The 21073-nt window shown below is 40.2% G+C and overlaps 1 protein-coding gene across 1 annotated transcript; it reads right to left on the bottom strand.

Moving 5' to 3' along the window:
• Nucleotides 1–2394: 2394 nt before the first annotated feature.
• On the bottom strand, nt 2395–20545 carry LOC124134500 (beta-lactamase-like protein 4). Its single transcript, XM_046499344.2, has 7 exons — nt 19669–20545; nt 9560–9708; nt 8567–8684; nt 6759–6849; nt 5845–6001; nt 5133–5300; nt 2395–3217 (listed from the first exon to the last, which is right to left on the bottom strand). The coding sequence occupies exons 1-7, from the start codon at nt 20187–20189 to the stop codon at nt 2670–2672; spliced, it is 1752 nt and encodes a 583-aa protein (XP_046355300.2). The 5' UTR covers nt 20190–20545; the 3' UTR covers nt 2395–2669.
• Nucleotides 20546–21073: the final 528 nt, after the last annotated feature.

The raw sequence follows: 21073 nt of genomic DNA, 5'->3' as shown, positions 1-21073 counted from the left end.
GACACCGGTCTAGGAAGCGCCAGACACCAGTCTAGGACGCACCAGACACCGGTCTAGGACGCAACAGACACCGGTCTAGGACGTAACAGACACTGGACTAGGACGTTGCTCATACATCCACCACTGGTGTGTGTCTGATCCAGACTCGACTATTTACAGACCGCTGTTATTTTTTGTATCTATTGCTAAGTGCAACTTTAAACAACACAGAAACGAACAACAAGCCATGAGCTTAACCATCAACCATCACACAAGCTCAACCATCCATATCCCATTTTAGGGTTCAACCACCCATATGAGCTCAACCATGTACATACCATATACATCCCATTGTTGTGCAGTCGTGCACACATAATCTGTCTCATAAATAAACGCTCAGTAAAAACACGTCGAGCACGCATTCGTGTCGGCTATCGAATCTGCTCCGTGGTACAGTAAATACAGGTACTTGATTGACATTATAAACACTACAATCGAAGACAGCAAACACGATGTACCTTCACGTGTGTGTGCGTGTATTTTGCATATGGAAATACAGACATGGTACAATACATACACTAAAGCTCATGTGTTTGCGAGATCATCTAGAATCTTGTGATTTGGATTACAAAAAAACATATTCACTTAATTACATACAATTATAAATCAATTTATTAACTTAACATGGCTGTCGTCTGTGACTCGTCGCCTCGATATTGTTTACGCAACTTGACCACCCGTGAAACACGTCCATTGGGATATGTTTTAGAACAGCCAACAGACATCTTCCCCGACGGGTGTCTGTCAAGGTGAGCGAAAACCAGGTGATATCTAAGCTCACGGTTATACAGTACATGGATAACATGGGTGGATACAGAGGGGGTGGGGGGTGGGGGTGGGGGGGGTGGGGGGGGGGGGGTGGGGTGGGGGTGGGGGGGGGAAATCTTTATTTCTGTATAAATTACCACCAAAGACAATAAATAGATCTTAATTGTGCACCCCCCTTTTAAAAAAGGCTGTATCCGCCCATGGATAATGTGTGAAGTATGTTCATAATACACGACAGCTATACACACACAGACACACAACACAGCAATGTAACAGTGAGGCGTACGTATGTACAGTGACGGTCGTTTTTACATCGCGTGGAACATTATGTCAGTTATATCACGGCGTATAAACCTTCTGTGTGGGGAAATCTCAACGTGAGACAAGGTAAACACATTTACCACTTTACCGAACACCCAGAGGACCAAGAATCATGATCGCGGTGAAACCGGGAATCGAACCCACGATCACCAGAGCGTTGCATGGATAACACGGGAGGCCATTACTATTTGTTGAGGCATTGAGTAAAATAACAAAATATTGAATAGTACAATATTTGTACAAATATATTCAAGAAACAACGATTGTCATGATAATGTACCGATTACGAATAATTAGAACACATTAGCTGCACAAACGATGAGCATTGAAGCATGGGTCTGTATATTTAGAATATCACATTGGTACAGTTGCAGCCAAAGACAAGCATTAATGGGCATATATACAAAGTACACTCAGCGTCATTATTGAGGGACACGCAAATAATAAGAGATAAAAGTATAAAAAATTTGCAACTTTCATGAGTACAGTTCAGTTGCATCTGGAATGAACCATTTTATACCCACATTTACTGTTATTGGCATGTTTTGCACGTGCATGGGTTTAAACCAGTGGTTGTGTTTAGGCGAGTGTTTTGGCTACATTTTCCATAACCTTCAATCTTGCACTTTTCATTATTTTGAATAGTCGTTGTCCATTTTTCATTTTTCATAAAATAATCTAATCCAATCCATAAAGAATATGTTCTTCAATTGTTAATCACATTTTCAATATAGTCAGACCTACTGACGCTTGTTTGCAGATGCTCATGTTTGACACCCTACATACCTAAGTGTTCTTTAATAATGACGTTGAGTATATGTGGTAATCTCTTAGCGACATCACAACGTTGGTACATCCTCGATTATCCCGCCTATCATATATCAACTTTGTTATGACACCCCGCCCTCTCAAATCAAATTACGCTTTTCTGTCCTGATTGGGACAAGCGACAGGTATCCACTCATTCGTGACCAACTCGTGTTATTCCGGGACAAGCCGAATAGCGACTCGTGTCCCTCTCGTGACCATTTTGGCGACGAGGTTCCGTCTTAGCGCAAACGGGCATACCTAAAACAATTGTCAATTCGTTGCGTTATGGTTCACATATATTTCCCCATATATTATATATATTTCAGATGCAATTTAAAGCACACCGGGACGTGCGGGATTATTCAGTATGACTGAACACATTTAACTGTGTCTTGGGTATATTTTTATATGCAAGACATATGTAAAATCAAAAATTATTTCTGAGGGATTCTTTGACGAAGTACTTGAAATCATACGCGCATTCTGATTGGTTTGTCGTAATTTCGCACATAACATTGATCGATAGGGGGACGAGTCTTCTTGCAGGTTACGGAAAGGGGCGAGTGGTGACGAATGATATCCACTAAACGATTGGTCATGTTTCCTTCCGTTTCAAACTGGGACACTCTCCGAGACGAACCTATATGTTGACGTATGGTCCAGGTTATAAATCTTAATACAAATGTGATATATTACACTGGATAACCGAGGATGGGTTATTGGGGATGTATTTAGAATAGGTATATGGATGAAACAATAATTAAAATGAAGCACGTGTTGGTGGAAGTAGTTCCGGATGTCATTTCTCTTGGCGCAATAATGTTCATTGATTCTTCTACAAAACCAACTGCTTCCGGGTCATCTTTAACGAACACCGGCGGTATGGAGGGTTCGAGGAATGGAACTTTGAGAGCAGCCACGGATCCATTATGGTGTCTGAGAAAGTAAAGGGGCTTGCCGAAGTGGACAACGTCACGTGGTAAATGGTTGTACGGTGCTTCTGGCTGCTGGTACATCACGTCACGTGATGTCGATGGCTGCAGCGTCCCTCTAAGTAACAGGCCAAATGTAAATCGAAGTGTTTCGTTTTTGATAATTATTTCAAACTTCCCAAACGCTTTATGAAAATATTTGCCAACATATTCTGTCTTGTTGATGAAGTCTGGATCTTGGTTGACAGCCGGACGTGGAGCACGAGTTATCTCCTCCTTGACTGGAGCTCTTCCCCACGGCTCCGGATACATACAGGCTGTCGCCGTCCCGAGCCACTGGTTCTTGCCTGGAGTGAAGAATCAAGAATTTCGTCATATGTTTTTGCTTCTGGTCCATGTCGTTACGATCACTGCCACAACCAAAATCCATTTGTGAATTGTGGCTTTAGTTAATTACCACTTTTAACAAAATTTCAGTTATATTAGCGATTAAGATTCTGAAGCACACTTACAGCTTTGAATTCCACAAGCACGAGTGTGGTGCTTACAAATAGAGAAACATGAGCAGCGCGCATCTTGAAAGCTAAGGGACGCAACTCTGCACAGCGGACACCCTTGCCCCAAGTTTCATATGTCGTTAACAAATTAAGTTTCACGCGTTACTACGTACATGCATCATGTATGTCGACTTTTATATGTAACATGTCACTCAATTTAAGCAAATTAAACAAGATTAGTAACGGCCATCTAAAGCGTCTTCGTAGCCTTGTGAATCTAATTAAACTAGATATTTTACTCCGCTTCGATACCGCTCTCTGATAAGTCCTCCACAGTCTGTCACGTCAGGTAAACTTTCTAATCAGTTAATTAGCATGGATGCTTCTCAGTTCTCTGTACGAAAGAGCAGGATATACCATTTCTGTATTTCGAAAACGAACGTGAACGGCCAGATCCGAATAGAAAATAATAATTTATTCGCAGTGTAGTAGATATGTTACACCCTGACTGTTCAGTCGTCCTTCAGTCAACGACATAAGCATTTCTTATAGCCGTGTTTTCATTTCTCCTATTCCAGAATAAGTAAAATGTTCGCAAAGCGCTGTCCTGGCCTTCTTAGCATTCCGTTTAGCTGTCATTCAGCTATAGCAAATCAAATTTCATTTTACTTTTGTATGTCCTTATTATTGTGATCTAGGAAACAAGTTTATACCAGAACGCTATCTGTCACATTATTCTGTACCTGCTTTTATTTCTCTTCTTTCTTCAAAAGATGATGCTGTCATATTAAAACTGGCTCTATATGTTAAGAATACAATTTCCCTCAAAAACAAATTGTTAAACATGAGTATATATCCAAATATGTAAACTGCTTATTTGTAACTCTCTTGTATATGGGCCGGAGGCCTTACATGCAATAAATATTTTTGACTTTGACTTTGAGAGAGCAATTGGTATGGTGCAGTTGGTATAGCGCAAGAATCATCACTGTATGAAACTATTGCAAGGCACTGTCTGCGCTTGGACATGACGTCGTCACACCATACGTCGCCGACTTCGAGAGCATGATGTCAGGACTTATCGAACATTTAGAGGAATCACGTTGACTAGGCAACATCGACTTCATCCTTTACGTTGGGCATTTCCTGATGACGTCATCAGATGCCGAACGAACTCTGTCCAACGTCATGTGCACGACTGTATGTTTGCACGGCGATGGGGTAAATATGTTACATCCTGACTGATGCATTGACAATGATTTAGTGACAGTTATGATCATGGTAATGCACATGTCGTACTAAGTGTAATTGGGGCGGTCGGGTAGCCTGGTGGTTAAAGCGTTCGCTCGTCACGCTGAAGACCCGAGTTCGATTGTCCGACATGGGTACAATGTGTGAAGCCCATTTCTAGTATCCCCCGCCGAAACATTGCGGAAATATTGCAAAAAGCGGTGTAAAGCCACACTCACTCACTCACTCACTCACTCACTCACTCACTCACTCACTCACTGTAATTTGTGAAATAGCTGGTGGTGTGGGATCTGTGACGTTGACACTTGCAGGTCGATAGTGTCTTTATCGGAGTAAATATCTGATAATACTTTTGTAATACAATATATGCATCAACATGTGATTCATGATCATTTTGAAAAAAGCTGATCGGTATACTTTCTTATGATCGTCAGTTCAAAATATATGTCAAACTTATCTGTTAAACAAGAATACAATTTGACCCATGTGTATCAAAGCAGAACAAAGGACCTACCCAGCATGAGATCGAGGCTGTACATGGTGATGATGTCTCTGATAATGGTCTGCTGACTTGGCGCGAAGCTGGTGATGGCCACCCACACCCCCACGCCCTCCTCGGGGAGCAGCGTCTGCATCAGTCGGTACCCGCTGAACGACCCAGTGTGACTCAACTTCTTGTACCCTGGAGAAACACAACATGAAGAAGTCCTTAATGTACACAAGCAGAACATCACGATGTCCTTAAAATATACAAACAGAACATGAAGAAGTCCTTAATGTACACAAACAGAACATCACGATTTCCTTAAAATATACAAACAGAACATCAAGAAGTCCTTAATGTACACAAACAGAATATCACGATGTCCTTAAAATATACAAACAGAACATCAAGAAGTCCTTAACGTATACAATGTATCCCTACCGGAAGCAACCGCTATTCACACAATTTGCATAAGAATGTAAGTGTTTGTATGTTGCCTGGCGCGGCACAGCGGTCCGCCTGTCAGGCGAATCGGCCCATAAAGAAATCAGACATTCAGGTGATCCAGTGAGGTTTTGAAACTAAACACGATATGTTAACTTTGAATTACGTCTGCTGTGTACAGGTGTTCTGATTTAAGTAACCAAACATCATCATAAAACACAAGCTAAGAAGTCCAAACATTTACAGGCTTTCCCCGAAACGATTTCAAAAGGCATTTTACAGTAAGATCGATCTGTACCTCTGTAAACCCCGTTCATCCAGCCGAGGGCGTATGTGAAGTCGAGGTTTGCGACCGGAAATCGGGCCCGCGTGATGCCTGACCTCTCAAGGACGATTTGAGGCCTATACGTCTCCCTAAGAGCAGTTCGGTTCAAGATCTGGTACCCTTTGTCATTCTGAGAAAACACAAGACATTCACTCAATAGTAAGACCGTCTATAGGGTGGTTGGTTGGTTGTTTAACGCCGCACTCAGCAATATTCCAGCTATATGACGGCGGTCTGTAAATAATCGAGTCAATCCATTGATTGATATAATGAGCATCGATCCACGCAATTGGGATCAATGACACGCATCAACCGCATCTTCACAGGTCGACCGTCTGTTGTAATGCTATAGTAATATAGTTCATCAATGTGTCTTTTTACACCTTTAAACGATTCTCGTAAAAGGTGTCCCTGCTATTGTACCCCACGTATGTACTTCAATGTAATATTGATCATTTCTACTGTTCCGTTAAATACATACGTGACGCTCGATGTTTACCAGGGTCAAATGTTTCAGTGTAGGAATGTTGTAAATTTAGATATCTTTCGATATATAAAAATACAATAAAAATCGTTTCCATTTTCAAATAGGCCTATGTTATGTACACATGCACTACAATTGACGTACTGAAAGAGTTTAACGCCAGCAAAGCTGAAATTGACGCAGGTCTTCTACATTTTATAGAGACCAAGACGCCATGATGATATTCAGACAATCCAAGGATCATAATCGGGGCGAATCTGGGAATCAAACAATGATCACAGGATCCTGGCTCGGCTAAAGGACATTTGAAAGCAGCGTGGACTCATGTCACTGGGTCTCTTGGCCCCGACTACAACTGGCTAACAGCCAACTATTAATAATGTTGAGAAGTTTAAGAGCAAACCTTTCCACCCCTCAGATGGAACTGAAGCCACTTCGCCATGTCCCTGGCCGTGCTGAACACACCCGCCGCCGCCTGGGCCTGTCGTATCACCCTGCAGCAGAGACGAGAAATACATATGGCTTCCGGTATAACACGTGGACACCCATATCACACACGGAGACCTATATCACACATGGACACCTGTTTGTTTGTGACTGATATCATGAGCATCGACCCACGCAATTGGGATATGATGACATGCACCAAAAAAAGTCAGCGAGCCTGACCACCCAATTTCGTTAGTCGCCTCTTGCGACAAGCACAGTCGCCTTTTACGTCAAGCATGGGTTCTAATCTGGTTCTTCACGGGTCCATGGACATCTTTATTACACATGGTCACCTATATCACACATGGACACCTATATCACACATGGACACCAATATCACACATGGACACCTGTATTACACATGGTCACCTATAGCACACATGGTCACCTATATCACACATGGACACCTATATCACACATGGACACCTATATTACACATGGTCACCTATATCACACATGGAGACCTATATCACACATGGACACCTATATCACACATGGTCACCTATATCACACATGGACACCTATATCACACATGGACACCTATATTACACATGGTCACCTATATCACACATGGACACCTATGTTACTCATGGACACCTATATTACACATGGACACCTGTATTACTCATGGACACCTATATCACACATGGACACCTGTATTACACATGGAGACCTATATTACACATGGTCACCTGTATTACACATGGACACCTATATCACACATGGTCACCTATATCACACATGGACACCTATATTACACATGGACACCTGTATTACACATGGACACCTATATCACACATGGACACCTATATCACACATGGACACCTATATCACACATGGACACCTATATCACACATGGACACCTATATTACACATGGACACCTATATCACACATGGACACCTATATTACACATGGTCACCTATATCACACATGGTCACCTATATCACACATGGACACCTATATTACACATGGTCACCTATATCACACATGGACACCTATATCACACATGGACACCTATATTACACATGGACACCTATATTACACATGGTCACCTATATCACACATGGACACCTATATCACACATGGTCACCTATATCACACATGGACACCTATATCACACATGGACACCTATATTACACATGGTCACCTATATCACACATGGACACCTATATCACACATGGACACCTATATCACACATGGTCACCTATATCACACATGGACACCTATATCACACATGGACACCTATATTACACATGGTCACCTATATCACACATGGACACCTATGTTACTCATGGACACCTATATTACACATGGACACCTGTATTACTCATGGACACCTATATCACACATGGACACCTGTATTACACATGGACACCTATATTACACATGGTCACCTGTATTACACATGGTCACCTATATTATACATGGTCACGTGTATTACACATGGTCACCTATATTACAGGTGGTCACCTGTATTACACATGGTATACCTATATTTCACCTGGTCACCTGTATTACACGTGTAGCTTCTTCCCCGTCTTGAGAGTAGGACATTGATATCGGTGTAGACTGTAGCTATTGATATAGAGACTAATAAGTCTCCCGAGTTGTCTCCCTTTAGACAGGTTTCAGATTCAAACGTCGTTTTTGACGATGTAGGTAAGTGGGGATGTTTTGATACCATATATATAACATCAACAGCGCAGTTATGGTCGACTTACGGCAGCAGGAGTTGTTCCTCGTTGTGGAGACAGGTGTTGTTGACGATGGTGCAGGAGTAGGCCATGTCCCTGATGTCGGTGTCAGACAACTGGGACACCACGCGGCTGCTCTCCATTCCTGTACATGTTGAGTTAACGTCACAAATTGTATACACGCGAGTGCAGTGAAGGACATTTTACACCCAGTCTTGCTATAACCAATAACCCGTTGATAATCGAGTCTCTACCTGGAAGAGCCCCGTGAAGATCCGGGGTAGAATAGGTCTTCGGCAACCCATGCTTGTCGTAAAAGGCGACTAACGGGATCGGGTGCCCAGACTCGCTTGGTTGATACATGTCATCGTATCCCAAATGCGTGGATCGATGTTCAGGATATCGATCACTGGATTGTCTGGTCCAGACTCGATTATGTACAGACCGCGGTTATATAGCTGGAATATTGCTGAGTGCGGCGTTAATCAACAAACAAACAAACAAACTCTACTTGGAAGACCAGTTGTTGATTGTATGGGCAACTAGCCTCTCGTTGTGACTGTGATACACAATCAGGAGGACTTCCACGTGGTCCTCATATGGGCACTGAGTACAAGCAAGACTTGCTGGTATTCCAATATGCATCACTCAGTGTGAGATGAAGGTATTCGCATCGTTTGCAGCAATGTTCGGAGTGGACAGCAACACTGAACTAGTGAGTGAGTGTTGTTTTACGCCGCTTTTAGCACTATTCTAGCAATCTCAAGGCGGGGGACACCAGAAATGGGCTTCACACATTGTACCCATGTCGGAAATCGAACCCGGGCCTTCGGCGTGACGAGCTAACGCTTTTACCGTAAGGCTACACGAGCGCCCCGAACCTTGCAGCGTATAACTGTGATGGATGGTTGAGATAGTCAGCAAATAACATCTACCCATCTAGATGTTTGACGTATTGCACTGGATGACAAGTACTAAAACGAGCTGCTTTGTGCATTACAGTCAGAGACAAGTACCTACCGAGAGGCTTGAAGATGTTGTTGACGATGGCGTCGCCCCACATCGTCCCCGTCGCCCGCTGCAGCACCAACCCCGCCAAGACGTACAGGAAGTTGCTATAGATGTAGCGACTGCGGAACTGATACAACACAGGGAAATACTGCAGGCGACTGAAACACAAAATCATTTTCATAACAATAAAACATCTCTTCTAAAAGCAGAGTCCAGTATATGATTCCGACTATATCTTGAGAATGTGTTTATGAATCACTATCAAATAGTAATGATATCAGGTTTTCACGAAAAGTTTAACGTACCCTGACCCATCGGTGGCACCCGTCACAAACACATGCAAAGGCAAGTCAAAATAGGGAATTGCATCCGACATCTTCTTTGTCACTGATGCGTCAGCTTTAAATTAACTTTCTTCTATTCTGTCATAACATTTGATATTTAACTTTGTAAAGCACTATCCCACACGAAACACTGAAGGGAAAGCTTTATTCCATGATTCATGGGGCTTTTGTCACTAAATGTGGTGACCGTAGACACATATAGATACATCACTATCCCACACGAAACACTGAAGGGAAAGCTTTATTCCAGGATTCATGGGGCTTTTGTCACTAAATATGGTGACCGTAGACACATATAGATACATCACTATCCCACACGAAACACTGAAGGGAAAGCTTTATTCCATGATTCATGGGGCTTTTGTCACTAAATGTGGTGACCGTAGACACATATAGATACATCACTATCCCACACGAAACACTGAAGGGAAAGCTTTATTCCAGGATTCATGGGGCTTTTGTCACTAAATATGGTGACCGTAGACACATATAGATACATCACTATCCCACACGAAACACTGAAGGGAAAGCTTTATTCCAGGATCCATGGGGCTTTTGTCACTAAATGTGGTGACCGTAGACACATATAGATACATCACTATCTTCAGAGGTGCAGGACAATGGATCAAAACTGAAAGCAAATGTCCTCTGTAGTCTACTGAGGATATATTACACGACGTCCTCATTGATAACATCTGTGGGAACTTTGGGGATAGGATATTTTGACAAGAAGCACAAACTGTCATCCCCTTTTTGCTGATCGCTTTGTTTGTTAGGTTGGGTTTTTTTGTTTGTTGTTTAACAAGGACACAAAAGACCATTAAATAGTGGATGGAACATGACACGTATTGGAGAACACAGTGAGGAATATAAGTAGCCGTTTAGTTAGTTCTTTACAGCCAGACACCACTGATTAATGTTACAAAGGATAAATCTCAGGTTAACATTTTGTTTGTTGTTTAATGCCACACTCAGCAATATTCCAGCTATATGACGACGGTCCGCAATTAATCGCATCTGGACCAGACAATCCAGTGACTGACATCATGAGCATCGATCTACACAATTGGGATATGATGACATGAATCAACCCATACGACAAGCATGGGTAGCTGAAGACCTATTCATATCCGGAATCTTCACAGGATGATCTGTTTCGTTGTACGTATGAATCAGAATTTCTGCTCAGATTGGCAAAATCAAAACAAGGAAATTTGGACAAAACGTGGAACTTAATCTTCCTGGTATATCGATGATCTCATATCGTGGAATAAAGGTCAAATAGCCAGAGAGTCCAGTGACACCCTCTCATTTGTTTCATACAACTCTTGCTAAAAAGCTGTTTGATCAGGGTTACAGCATTCAAGGCCTCGGTATCTTTTTCTCAAAAGGTTGTAGAGGACATTTCCAAATTTGACTCATCAGTGAAACCTGTGAAACCTCTCCATTTTGACTTATACCATATGCTCCCTTGTCTTTTTTGGTGAACAATTGACTTGCCAGTGCATGTGTTTGAGACGTCTGCCATCAGCGAGGCAGTATACGCTCATACGTAAATGTTTAACGCCGCAATCCTGCCATACGACGGCATGTAAATAATCGAGTGTGGATCAGAGAAACTAGAGGTGGATATCATAAGCATCGAACCATACCAACGGGATACAAGTCATCTAACCGAGCAGGACCACCCGATCCCCATTTCAGAGGTGTCTTACCACAAGCATCAGCTGCAGGTACGGGTGAGTTGTTTGGCCCCAAACCACTCAGGGTAATGCGTAAGGAATAAATACAAGCGGCCAAACACTTTCCATATTAAATAGAAATGTCTGTTAAAAGCAGAGTCGATTGTATGATTCCGACTATATCATGTGTTTGTGAATCACTATAAAGTAGTGATGATACCAGGTACCCTGCCCCGCCGGTGGTACCCGTCACAAACACATCTACAGGCAAGTCAATTGTTCGCCTGAAATATACACAGGGACATATGGTACAAGTCGAAATAGGGAATTGCATCGGACATCATGTTTGTCACTGATGCGTCAAATTTTGAAATGTCCTCTTCATGTCTACCATTTATCATTTTGAACGCTTTACTGAGGCCTTGAATGTTGCAACCTTGATCAAACAACTTCTGAGCACTCTTTGAAATCGTGGTAGAAAGAGCATGCTAGATTGTATCTCAAAAGTTGTGAAATGCAAATACCTAAAGCTGGAATATTGCTAGACATGAAGGGAAAGTTGACTATTGGAAAGTTGAAGTCATGCCTCTTGTCATAGTCTTGTGGAGAGTGTTTTGTCACTCATATATGCATATCTCATCTATCTGTCTTTCTAATGAAATAGACGACGAAACGCGTTTTGTCACACTTCTGTCTGTATCATGACGACATTAGGGAAATTTGAACTGCAATGTCTGGATATATCTCAATAAACAGCGTACCAATTAGCATTTGGAAGTAAACCAGACACTATGATATGCTTCATCTTTCCAAGAGTAAGCCAATGTATTGACATTAGCATTGCTAAATGTGTATACACTATATATAGCAGCAGGCACAGAAAGACAGAGATAGATAGAGTGGGTGGCAGTATCAAGTTATCCTAATTTGGAGTAATTGTCCTAAATCGACAGACAATTTAATTTAGTGCACAATTCTTTCAATTGTCTCCAATAACACTGTCTGCTTAAAAAGCCGATCTCTGACAAATCTGGCAGCTCTACCCTCAACGCTTGATATTCAGGCACGGCTGTTGTTTAAGAGGGTAAATCTCTTCCTAATGGAAACACGTGGTAGTCGGATTCCCCGGTGTGAGGACTGTCCGGGGCGACTTGATCGACAGATAATTACACGACAACGACGATGTGTCGGGCAATGCAATGACGGAAACAGATTAGTCATGTCATCCAGGTCGGAACAGTACACAGAACAATGTACAGAACATTTACATAACAACGTACGGAACAACTGGCAGAACAAGAAACAGAAAAAAACACAGAAAAATCATGTGAACAATGTATAGAACAATAAACAGTAAACGTACACTGCCAAAACAATTAATGGAACAATCTACACAACAATGTATGGATAGAATAATTAAAGAACAATGCTCATAATAATGCACAGAACTATGACTAAAACAATGAAAGGAACAATGCCCTTAACGATACACAGAACCATGACCAAAACAATGAAAAGAACAATGCTCTTAACGATACACAGAACCATGGCCAAAACAATGAAAAGAACAATGCTCTTAACGATACACAGAACTATGCTTAAAACAATGAAAAACATAATACTTATGACAGTGCAAGAACTATGACCAAAACAATGAAAAGAACAATGCTTATAACAAGACACAGAACAGTGCTCAATACAGTGAAAAGAATAATGCTTATAACAATACACAGAACAGCGCTTAAAACAATGAAAAGAACAATGTTCATAACGATACACAGAACTATGACTAAAACAATGAAAGGAACAATGCCCTTAACGATACACAGAACTATGACCAAAACAATGAAAAGAACAATGCTCTTAACGATACACAGAACCATGGCCAAAACAATGAAAAGAACAATGCTCTTAACGATACACAGAACTATGCTTAAAACAATAAAAAGAACAATGTTCATAAGAATAAACAGAACTGTGCTCAAAACAATGAAAAGAACAATGCTTATAACAAGACACAGAACAGTGCTCAATACAGTGAAAAGAATAATGCTTATAACAATACACAGAACAGCGCTTAAAACAATGAAAAGAACAATGTTCATAACGATACGGGGAACTATGCCCAAAACAATGAAAAATATAATGCTCATAACAATACACAGAAACAGTGCTCAAGACAACGGAAAGAACAATCCACAGAACTATGACCAAAACAATGAAACGAACAATGCACAGAACAATATACAGAACAGTGCTTAAAACAATGAAAAGAACAATGCTCATAACAATACACAGAACAATGCTCAAAACAATGAAAAGAACGATGCTTATATTGATACACAGAACTATGCCCAAAACAATGAAAAGAACAATGCCCAAAACAATGAAAAGAACAAATTTTATTGGACATTTATGTTTCTCGAACCGAAAAAACTATGTTTCAGTTATTCATTCTCTTGTTCATTTTTGTTGTTTTTTCCGCATTTGTTTGTTGTCAAAAAAAAGAAAACCAAAATAGTGCTTATCTATATACATGATATATGTACCGTGACATATCTGTAGCTTGTGAGTGTCTGTATGATTGTTCATTTCTTTTGAGACCCACTGTGTCTTTGTTTATCATACTAACGTTCGATGTCGGTTGACATATTACAATATAGACAAGGAGTGGGTACATTTGCAGTGAAACTTCATGTTAAATACTCATTTGAGTTTCCGATTCGTGTACACATTTTCAAATTTCGATATTTGTATAATCTGCGATTACCAATTTTCTGTATTTTTCTACTCCTCTGCCGTGGAGTTGTTCACCCTCATCCTGTACCCAAATACCTTTAAGACTTAAATATTATACACCTAAATGTTCGTAGTCGTAGGGATAAATTAAACATTTTAAGTGCAGAATTCGGGTCGTATGATGTAATTTGTTTGACTGAAACATGGTAATTCGAAGCAATGAGGTCCCCGGTTTTCAATCCCCATTTAGAAAAGACAGAAAAACACATGGTGGTGACGTTTCGGCTTATGTTAAACATAATCTATGCGATAAAATAATGGGAAATTGAGAACTTGCCGAGCTTGAGGCGATATGGATGCAGGTTAAATGTAAAACTCAAAATTACTTAAGTGGTACATTTTATCGTGTTGATAAAAGTGTCCATCATTGGAATTTAATCGATGCGTCAATAGGCAACGCTGTTGATCTAAAAATGTTTACTATTGTTACTGGCGACTTCAATCTAGATATTCCATGCGAAACCACTCGAAAGATTGAAAATTACAAACTATGTACGGTTTAAAACAAATAATTACAGTCCCTACAAGAATAACCCCTAATTATCAAATTCCGATTGATTTTATATTCGTTTCCTGTGTAAACAATGTATGGATTTCCGGTATACTTGATCCAATCTGTAGCTCTATCTTTGTTAATATAAAAGAAACTATACCAAAAATACACCTTTAAGAGAAAAATATATAACCATCCCTTCGCAGATGAAGATGGTATAAACCAAGGTATTAATGAAATAGACTCCGATAGTCTATTCTCATCGGATAATATTCATATTATCACTGAAGATCTGACTTGAAGACTTAAAGACATATTCGAGAAATACATTCCAACAACGACTGTCACAGTAAGAACAAAGGATCCTCTGTGGAGAAATCATGAGATACGCTCTCGTATTAGGAAACGTAATCGTATTCACAAAATTGCTGAAATAGAAATCGACCATCAGATTGGGTAAAATGTAGGCTATGCAGGAATAAAAAGGAATAGCCCAAAGAGCTCATGAATTAAAAATAGATAACATCATAAGTACTAAGATCTTGTGGCGATTAGATAAAAATATGTCAAAACGCACACCGAAAACTCGTTTCCGTCAATAGTATCAACTAATATTTTGTATGATGATATGGTAGATATTACCAATGTCCTGAATGGATTTTTCACTGATCAAGCAAGAGTAAGAAACCCCGATTCTGACCTTCCATCTATTGGACCATATACAATCGACGATCCATTACTATCTGTGAATTTAAATCTAGAAGAGGTTCGTGATATTCTTCTTTCTGTAGATACGACTAAGGCAAGAAGGCCAGATGGTATAGATAACAAGTTATCTAAATTAACAGCGACTTGTCTAGCTCCGATCCTGACAGAATTATTCAAAACAAAACCTTTCCGTTAGTGTTGAAGCAAGCATCAGTAACGCCAATTCACAAAAATGCACACATGAATGCTCAAACTACAGACCTGTAGCACTCACAAATTGCTTTGCCAAAATTTGTGAAAAGTGTATTTTCAAATATGTGTTTCACTTTTTAAGGGAAAACGAATTGTTGACTAGTTTACACTCGGGATTCATGCTTGGTGACTCCACGTCTTATCAACTCACTTACCTGCATACTTTTATTGTAGGGCACTAGACGAAGGTAAAGAAATTAGAGCTGGTTATTGTGATGTCAGCAAAGCCTTTCATAGAGTATGGCATAAAGGAATCATTCATAAACTCAATGCTTACGGCATCCAAGGTGATCTTTTGAAATGTTTCGAAAGTTATTTTGAAAGTAGAGTAAAAAAAGTAGTCATTAATTGTTATAGCTCAGAATCAAAAGTTGTACAAGCTGGGGTCTCCCAAGGGTCGGTCCTTGGACCACTGCTGTTTATTGTTTATATAAACGACATTGTCGAAGGTATCGAGAGTAATTTACGCATATTCACAGATGATGCGTCCCTTATGTCATCATTGAAGATCAAATCCCGATAAGACCAAAACTATAACATTAAGTCGGGGGGGGGGGGGGGGGTCGGGGGTCGGGTAGCCTAGCGGTTCCCGACATGGGTACAATGTGTGAAGCCCATTTCTGGTGTCCCCCGCCGTGACATTGCTGGATATTGCTAAAAGCGGCGTAAAACCATACTCACTCACTCACTATACATTAGGAGTACTCTTATTAATGCCTAAGGAGTTTTAGATACAGATACAGACTTACAAAAAATATACTTGAAATTATGTACACATCTTTTACCCAACCTATCTTCGAATACTGTTGTCATATTTGGAACAATTGTACAAACGAACTCTCCTTGTTACTCGAGCATTTACATTTGGACGCATTGAGAACTATTTGCGGGGCGGTTCGTCGTACCAATCATGTTAACATTTATAACGAAACAAATTTTCAAACTTTAAAATAACGAAAAAACATCATTTCAAACTGATTACATTTTACAAAATGAAAAATCGGTATTTCACCTGCATATCTCAACGATTTCACTCCAAGTCAAGTTTTTGATAACAGCAATTATAACCTTAGAAATGTAGAATGTAGAACCCAGACCTATGCAAGATCATTCATCCACCTGACGAAGTAACTAATGCTCGCCCATTCAAAGAATTTAAATCCCTAACTAATCGTACAATTATTAATAACCTAGACTTAAAATACGGTCATAAATCATGCCAAATTGTACACTGTCGCCTTAGGCTCGGCTGCAGTGACTTACACGCTGATAATTTTAGACGACTTGTATCAGACATACCAGACTGCACTTGTGGATATCATTTTGTAAACGCTATTCACTTTTTCTCTACCTGTCAAAAATACGATATCAGAAACATTATGCATTTCTACATACATGCGTATGATTTAAAAACAATATTACATGTCAATAGTTCAGTCAGCATTTCTACAAACATGGCTATTCTTCAATCAGGTCACGATTTCATTGCCAAAAGCAAAAGATTTGAGTAGCTTAATTTTATGCATATAGTATGCATTATGCATCATTATATATATATATAAATACAGACGCCACGTGCTTCCATGTATTGGCTTCATGTATTTCATTTGTGCATTTTGTATGTTTATGTTTAGCACTATCTTATATATAACCAGCTGTTGTTAAGTTATTACCTGGAGAAGTATTTACATAAGCAAATTTTGCTTATTTGCCGATCCAGATTTCTTTTGAAATAAAAATATGTTTAAACCAAAATATTGTGTACAGTGGAGTACCCCTCTCTAAAATCAGCTTGTGCCTCATCTATTTTCTTAAACGATTCAGACCAAACTATTAATCGTCTATTCGTAATATCTAAAAATATTTTACTCAGTATGCTTATTAATGTGATGCCTCTGTAGTTATTGGTACCTTTTACATTACCTTGTTTCTGTAGAGGAATGATAATACCCACTGACCAATCTTTGGAAAAATTTGAATTTTCAAAAGATGCATTAAACAAAACTTCTAAATATGGGACAATTATATCTCATGAATTCTTAGAAACTCGGGTATTAGTTTGTCAATACCAGGAGATTTTTCTTTTTTCAATCTTTGTATACAAGAAGTAATTACTTCTCTTAAAATAGGAAAATCGAATATATCAGCCACTAAACTAGCCTCCCCACTGTCTATTTTCATGTCTTCATGCAAATCTCCACTGTTATTGTCAAAAGTTTCTAAAATGTTGATACAAGGTTTCTATGTTTATGTTATTATTATATATATATTTTGCCATCCAAGTGTTTAAGAGTAGACCAGAAATGTTTTGGATCATTTCTGCTGCTTTCTAGTCTTTCTCGCTGTCTCGCCTTGTATTCCCTTTTTAACTCCTGCATGTACTATTATTTCTAGCCTGGTTGTAAATAGATAAGGATACTACATCTTTTTTTTCTAAATTTATTTAAGCACCTTTATCTTTCCTTTTCGAGGAATTCACAGTCAAAATCAAACCATTTCTTATCTGAAATTAATCGACCAACTTTCCTTCTCATACACATACCAGCATTACACAATGCTTCAAGCAAACATTGCACGCTCTCATTGATATCAGTAAATGCCACTTCCATTGATCTGCGGGGCGGTCGGGTAGCCTAGTGGTTAAAGCGTTCGCTCGTCACGCCGAAGACCCGGGTTCGATTCCCGACATGGGTACAATGTGTGAAGCCCATTTCTGGTGTCCCCCGCCGTGATATTGCTGGAATATTGCTAAAAGCGGCGTAAAACCAAACTCACTCACTCACTCACTCCATTGATCTGCGAATTAATTCTTGTACACTATCAGAGTAAAAAGCATCTTGAAATTGTTCGTTCGTATCGTAATCCCACACAAACTTGAAACAATCACCTATATTACTAGGTGTGTTAAACATTGCACAGGACAATACCCAAAACTGCTCAGAACAATGAAAGAACAATTCACAGAACAATAATAAACAGTACACAAAACAGAGCTTAAAACAATGAACAATGCACAGAACAGTGCTCAAAACAATTAAAAACAATGCACAGAACAGTGCTCAAAACAATGAATAAACAGTTGGAAAAGACGAATGCTCAAACAATACATGTAACAATGGTAAAAACAATTGAACAATGCACAGAGCAACTCTGACAACAAATCACGGGTAAATGTACGTAACACTACACAATGACCAGAATAGTAAACAGAGCCGTGATACATATACCTAAAACAAGGGCTTATTTGAGTTGTAAGTTGCATTATCAAATAAACATAAACTTTTGTCTATGGATAATATTATCTATCCAGTCACACCATTTCTTCATGATACAGGTTAAGACAGCGGAGATAGTTCAACAGGATTCCGCAAAAGTGAAAGTATCATGAACAGGATCCAAATATCAACAAGATCTGACATCACATGCACATCTATCACCTTAATATTTATGAGTGAGTGAGTAAGTGAGTATGGTGTTACGCCGTTTTTAGCAATATTCAAGCAATATCACGGCGGTGGAGACCAGAAATGGCTTTCACACATTGTACCCATGTGGGGAATAGAACCTGGGTCTTCGGCGTAACGAGCGAACGCTTTAACCACTGGACTACCCAATGGCCTTCTTAATATTTGTGATGAAACATAGCAACCAAGTACTGTGAGTGTAACTCCGACCCATCTATATACGAGTGAATACATTTCATGTCACCATTTTTAAGCAACAAGCATAACAGGTCTATGCGGGTTCCTTTGAACATAAAAGAGGATTCAAACAGTGGATATGGCGTTCTACGCGAATATCCCCCCTCAAAATTCAAGAAAGCATGCCCATAGTACTCACTGTGCCAGTTGTTCTATCGTCAGGTTAAGGACGGCTTGACTCAGGCCGTAATACGACGGCATCCCGAGGCGATGGGAGAGTAGGTCCTTCAGGGATGTTCGCTTGGTTCGGAACTCATTCTGGAGTTTGAACCTCGGACCTAACAGCTTCCGTATCGGCGTCTCCCAATCCGTCAGACCCTTCGCAACGGCGTCGGCCGCCAACGTCGCTGTAAACGACTTCGAAATCGATGCCATACTTATGAGCGTTTGGTCCGTCATCCGAGCACCTGTTACCACGTTGGCGACTCCATAGCCTGCGGTGTAGACGATGTGTCGCTTTTTCACCAAGGCAACACTGACGCCGGTTACGTTACGACATTTCATCACTGTTCGGATGAACTCATCCAAGGAATTCTTCTCCTCTATCCCGAACGTTGACAAGACGGTCGGAAGGAAAAATAACACCAAACCCGGAACTGCCACACCTTGCATTGTCCCGTCTGTGAGGAAACCAGCCACTGCTACATCTGTGTCTAACATATAAGACACCTATCTTACAGCCTGGTAAAGGATTATCGTGAAGTCGATCAGATGCATGTGAAATCCAGGGGATATGCGAGATGTACCGCTGTCCATAGCCTAGGATCGACAAGCAGCGCTCAGCTACCTGGGAGCACAGAGATACAACCCGGATAACGCCGCTCAGCCTTCGACCGACGTGATGAGAATCACTATCAGTTAACTTGTACTACGGCTTACGAGGGATTACTTCTAGGTAATAGCTTCGCTCGCTGTAGTCCAAGAATTCCTGTAGTGAAATTAAGTGTCAGTAATATTAGATTCCTCCAGCGTTATGTAGTGGAAATGTGTGTCAGCCGGGACAACCAATAGCGCGTGTTGAGCATTCGGCGACAACAAACACATACTATACCCTGATGCATTCTGTTCCAGCGACCTATATACAACATCACATATGAATAGTTATAACTATGTGTGAATGTTAACCCATGCTGAAAGTTATCGCACAGTTTTGTTGAAGGAGGTCTCGCCTTGAGCAAATTCGCACTCCAAGAAAGATTGATTCACGTCGTTCACAAACTCCTATAGTTATCTAACTCGAACTTTATGACGTACATCACTGTAGTATTATATTATGATCTTAATTCCCGAGAGATATTGTCTTAATTTTACACATGATACAAATTACAAACTCTAGACCTGGACTTACATGGGATCCAGAGTGATTAATGAAGCCGCCCTTTAGGGATGGGAGACATACACTTGTCACCTTCACTCTGTTCAGAGGACCCTGGCAAAAACAAACCTTCTTATTCTGAATAATGTACACAAGAGACGGATATTTTTTTTGTTCTCAGCTAAAGCAAATATCTAACATTTTGTTGAAAAATCACAACACGTAAATT

Source organism: Haliotis rufescens, unplaced genomic scaffold, assembly GCF_023055435.1.
Source record: "Haliotis rufescens isolate VD_foot unplaced genomic scaffold, xgHalRufe1.0.p SCAF_35, whole genome shotgun sequence".
NCBI classification, from domain to species: Eukaryota; Metazoa; Mollusca; class Gastropoda; order Lepetellida; family Haliotidae; genus Haliotis; species Haliotis rufescens.
This window is presented reverse-complemented; position numbering and strand designations above follow the sequence as displayed.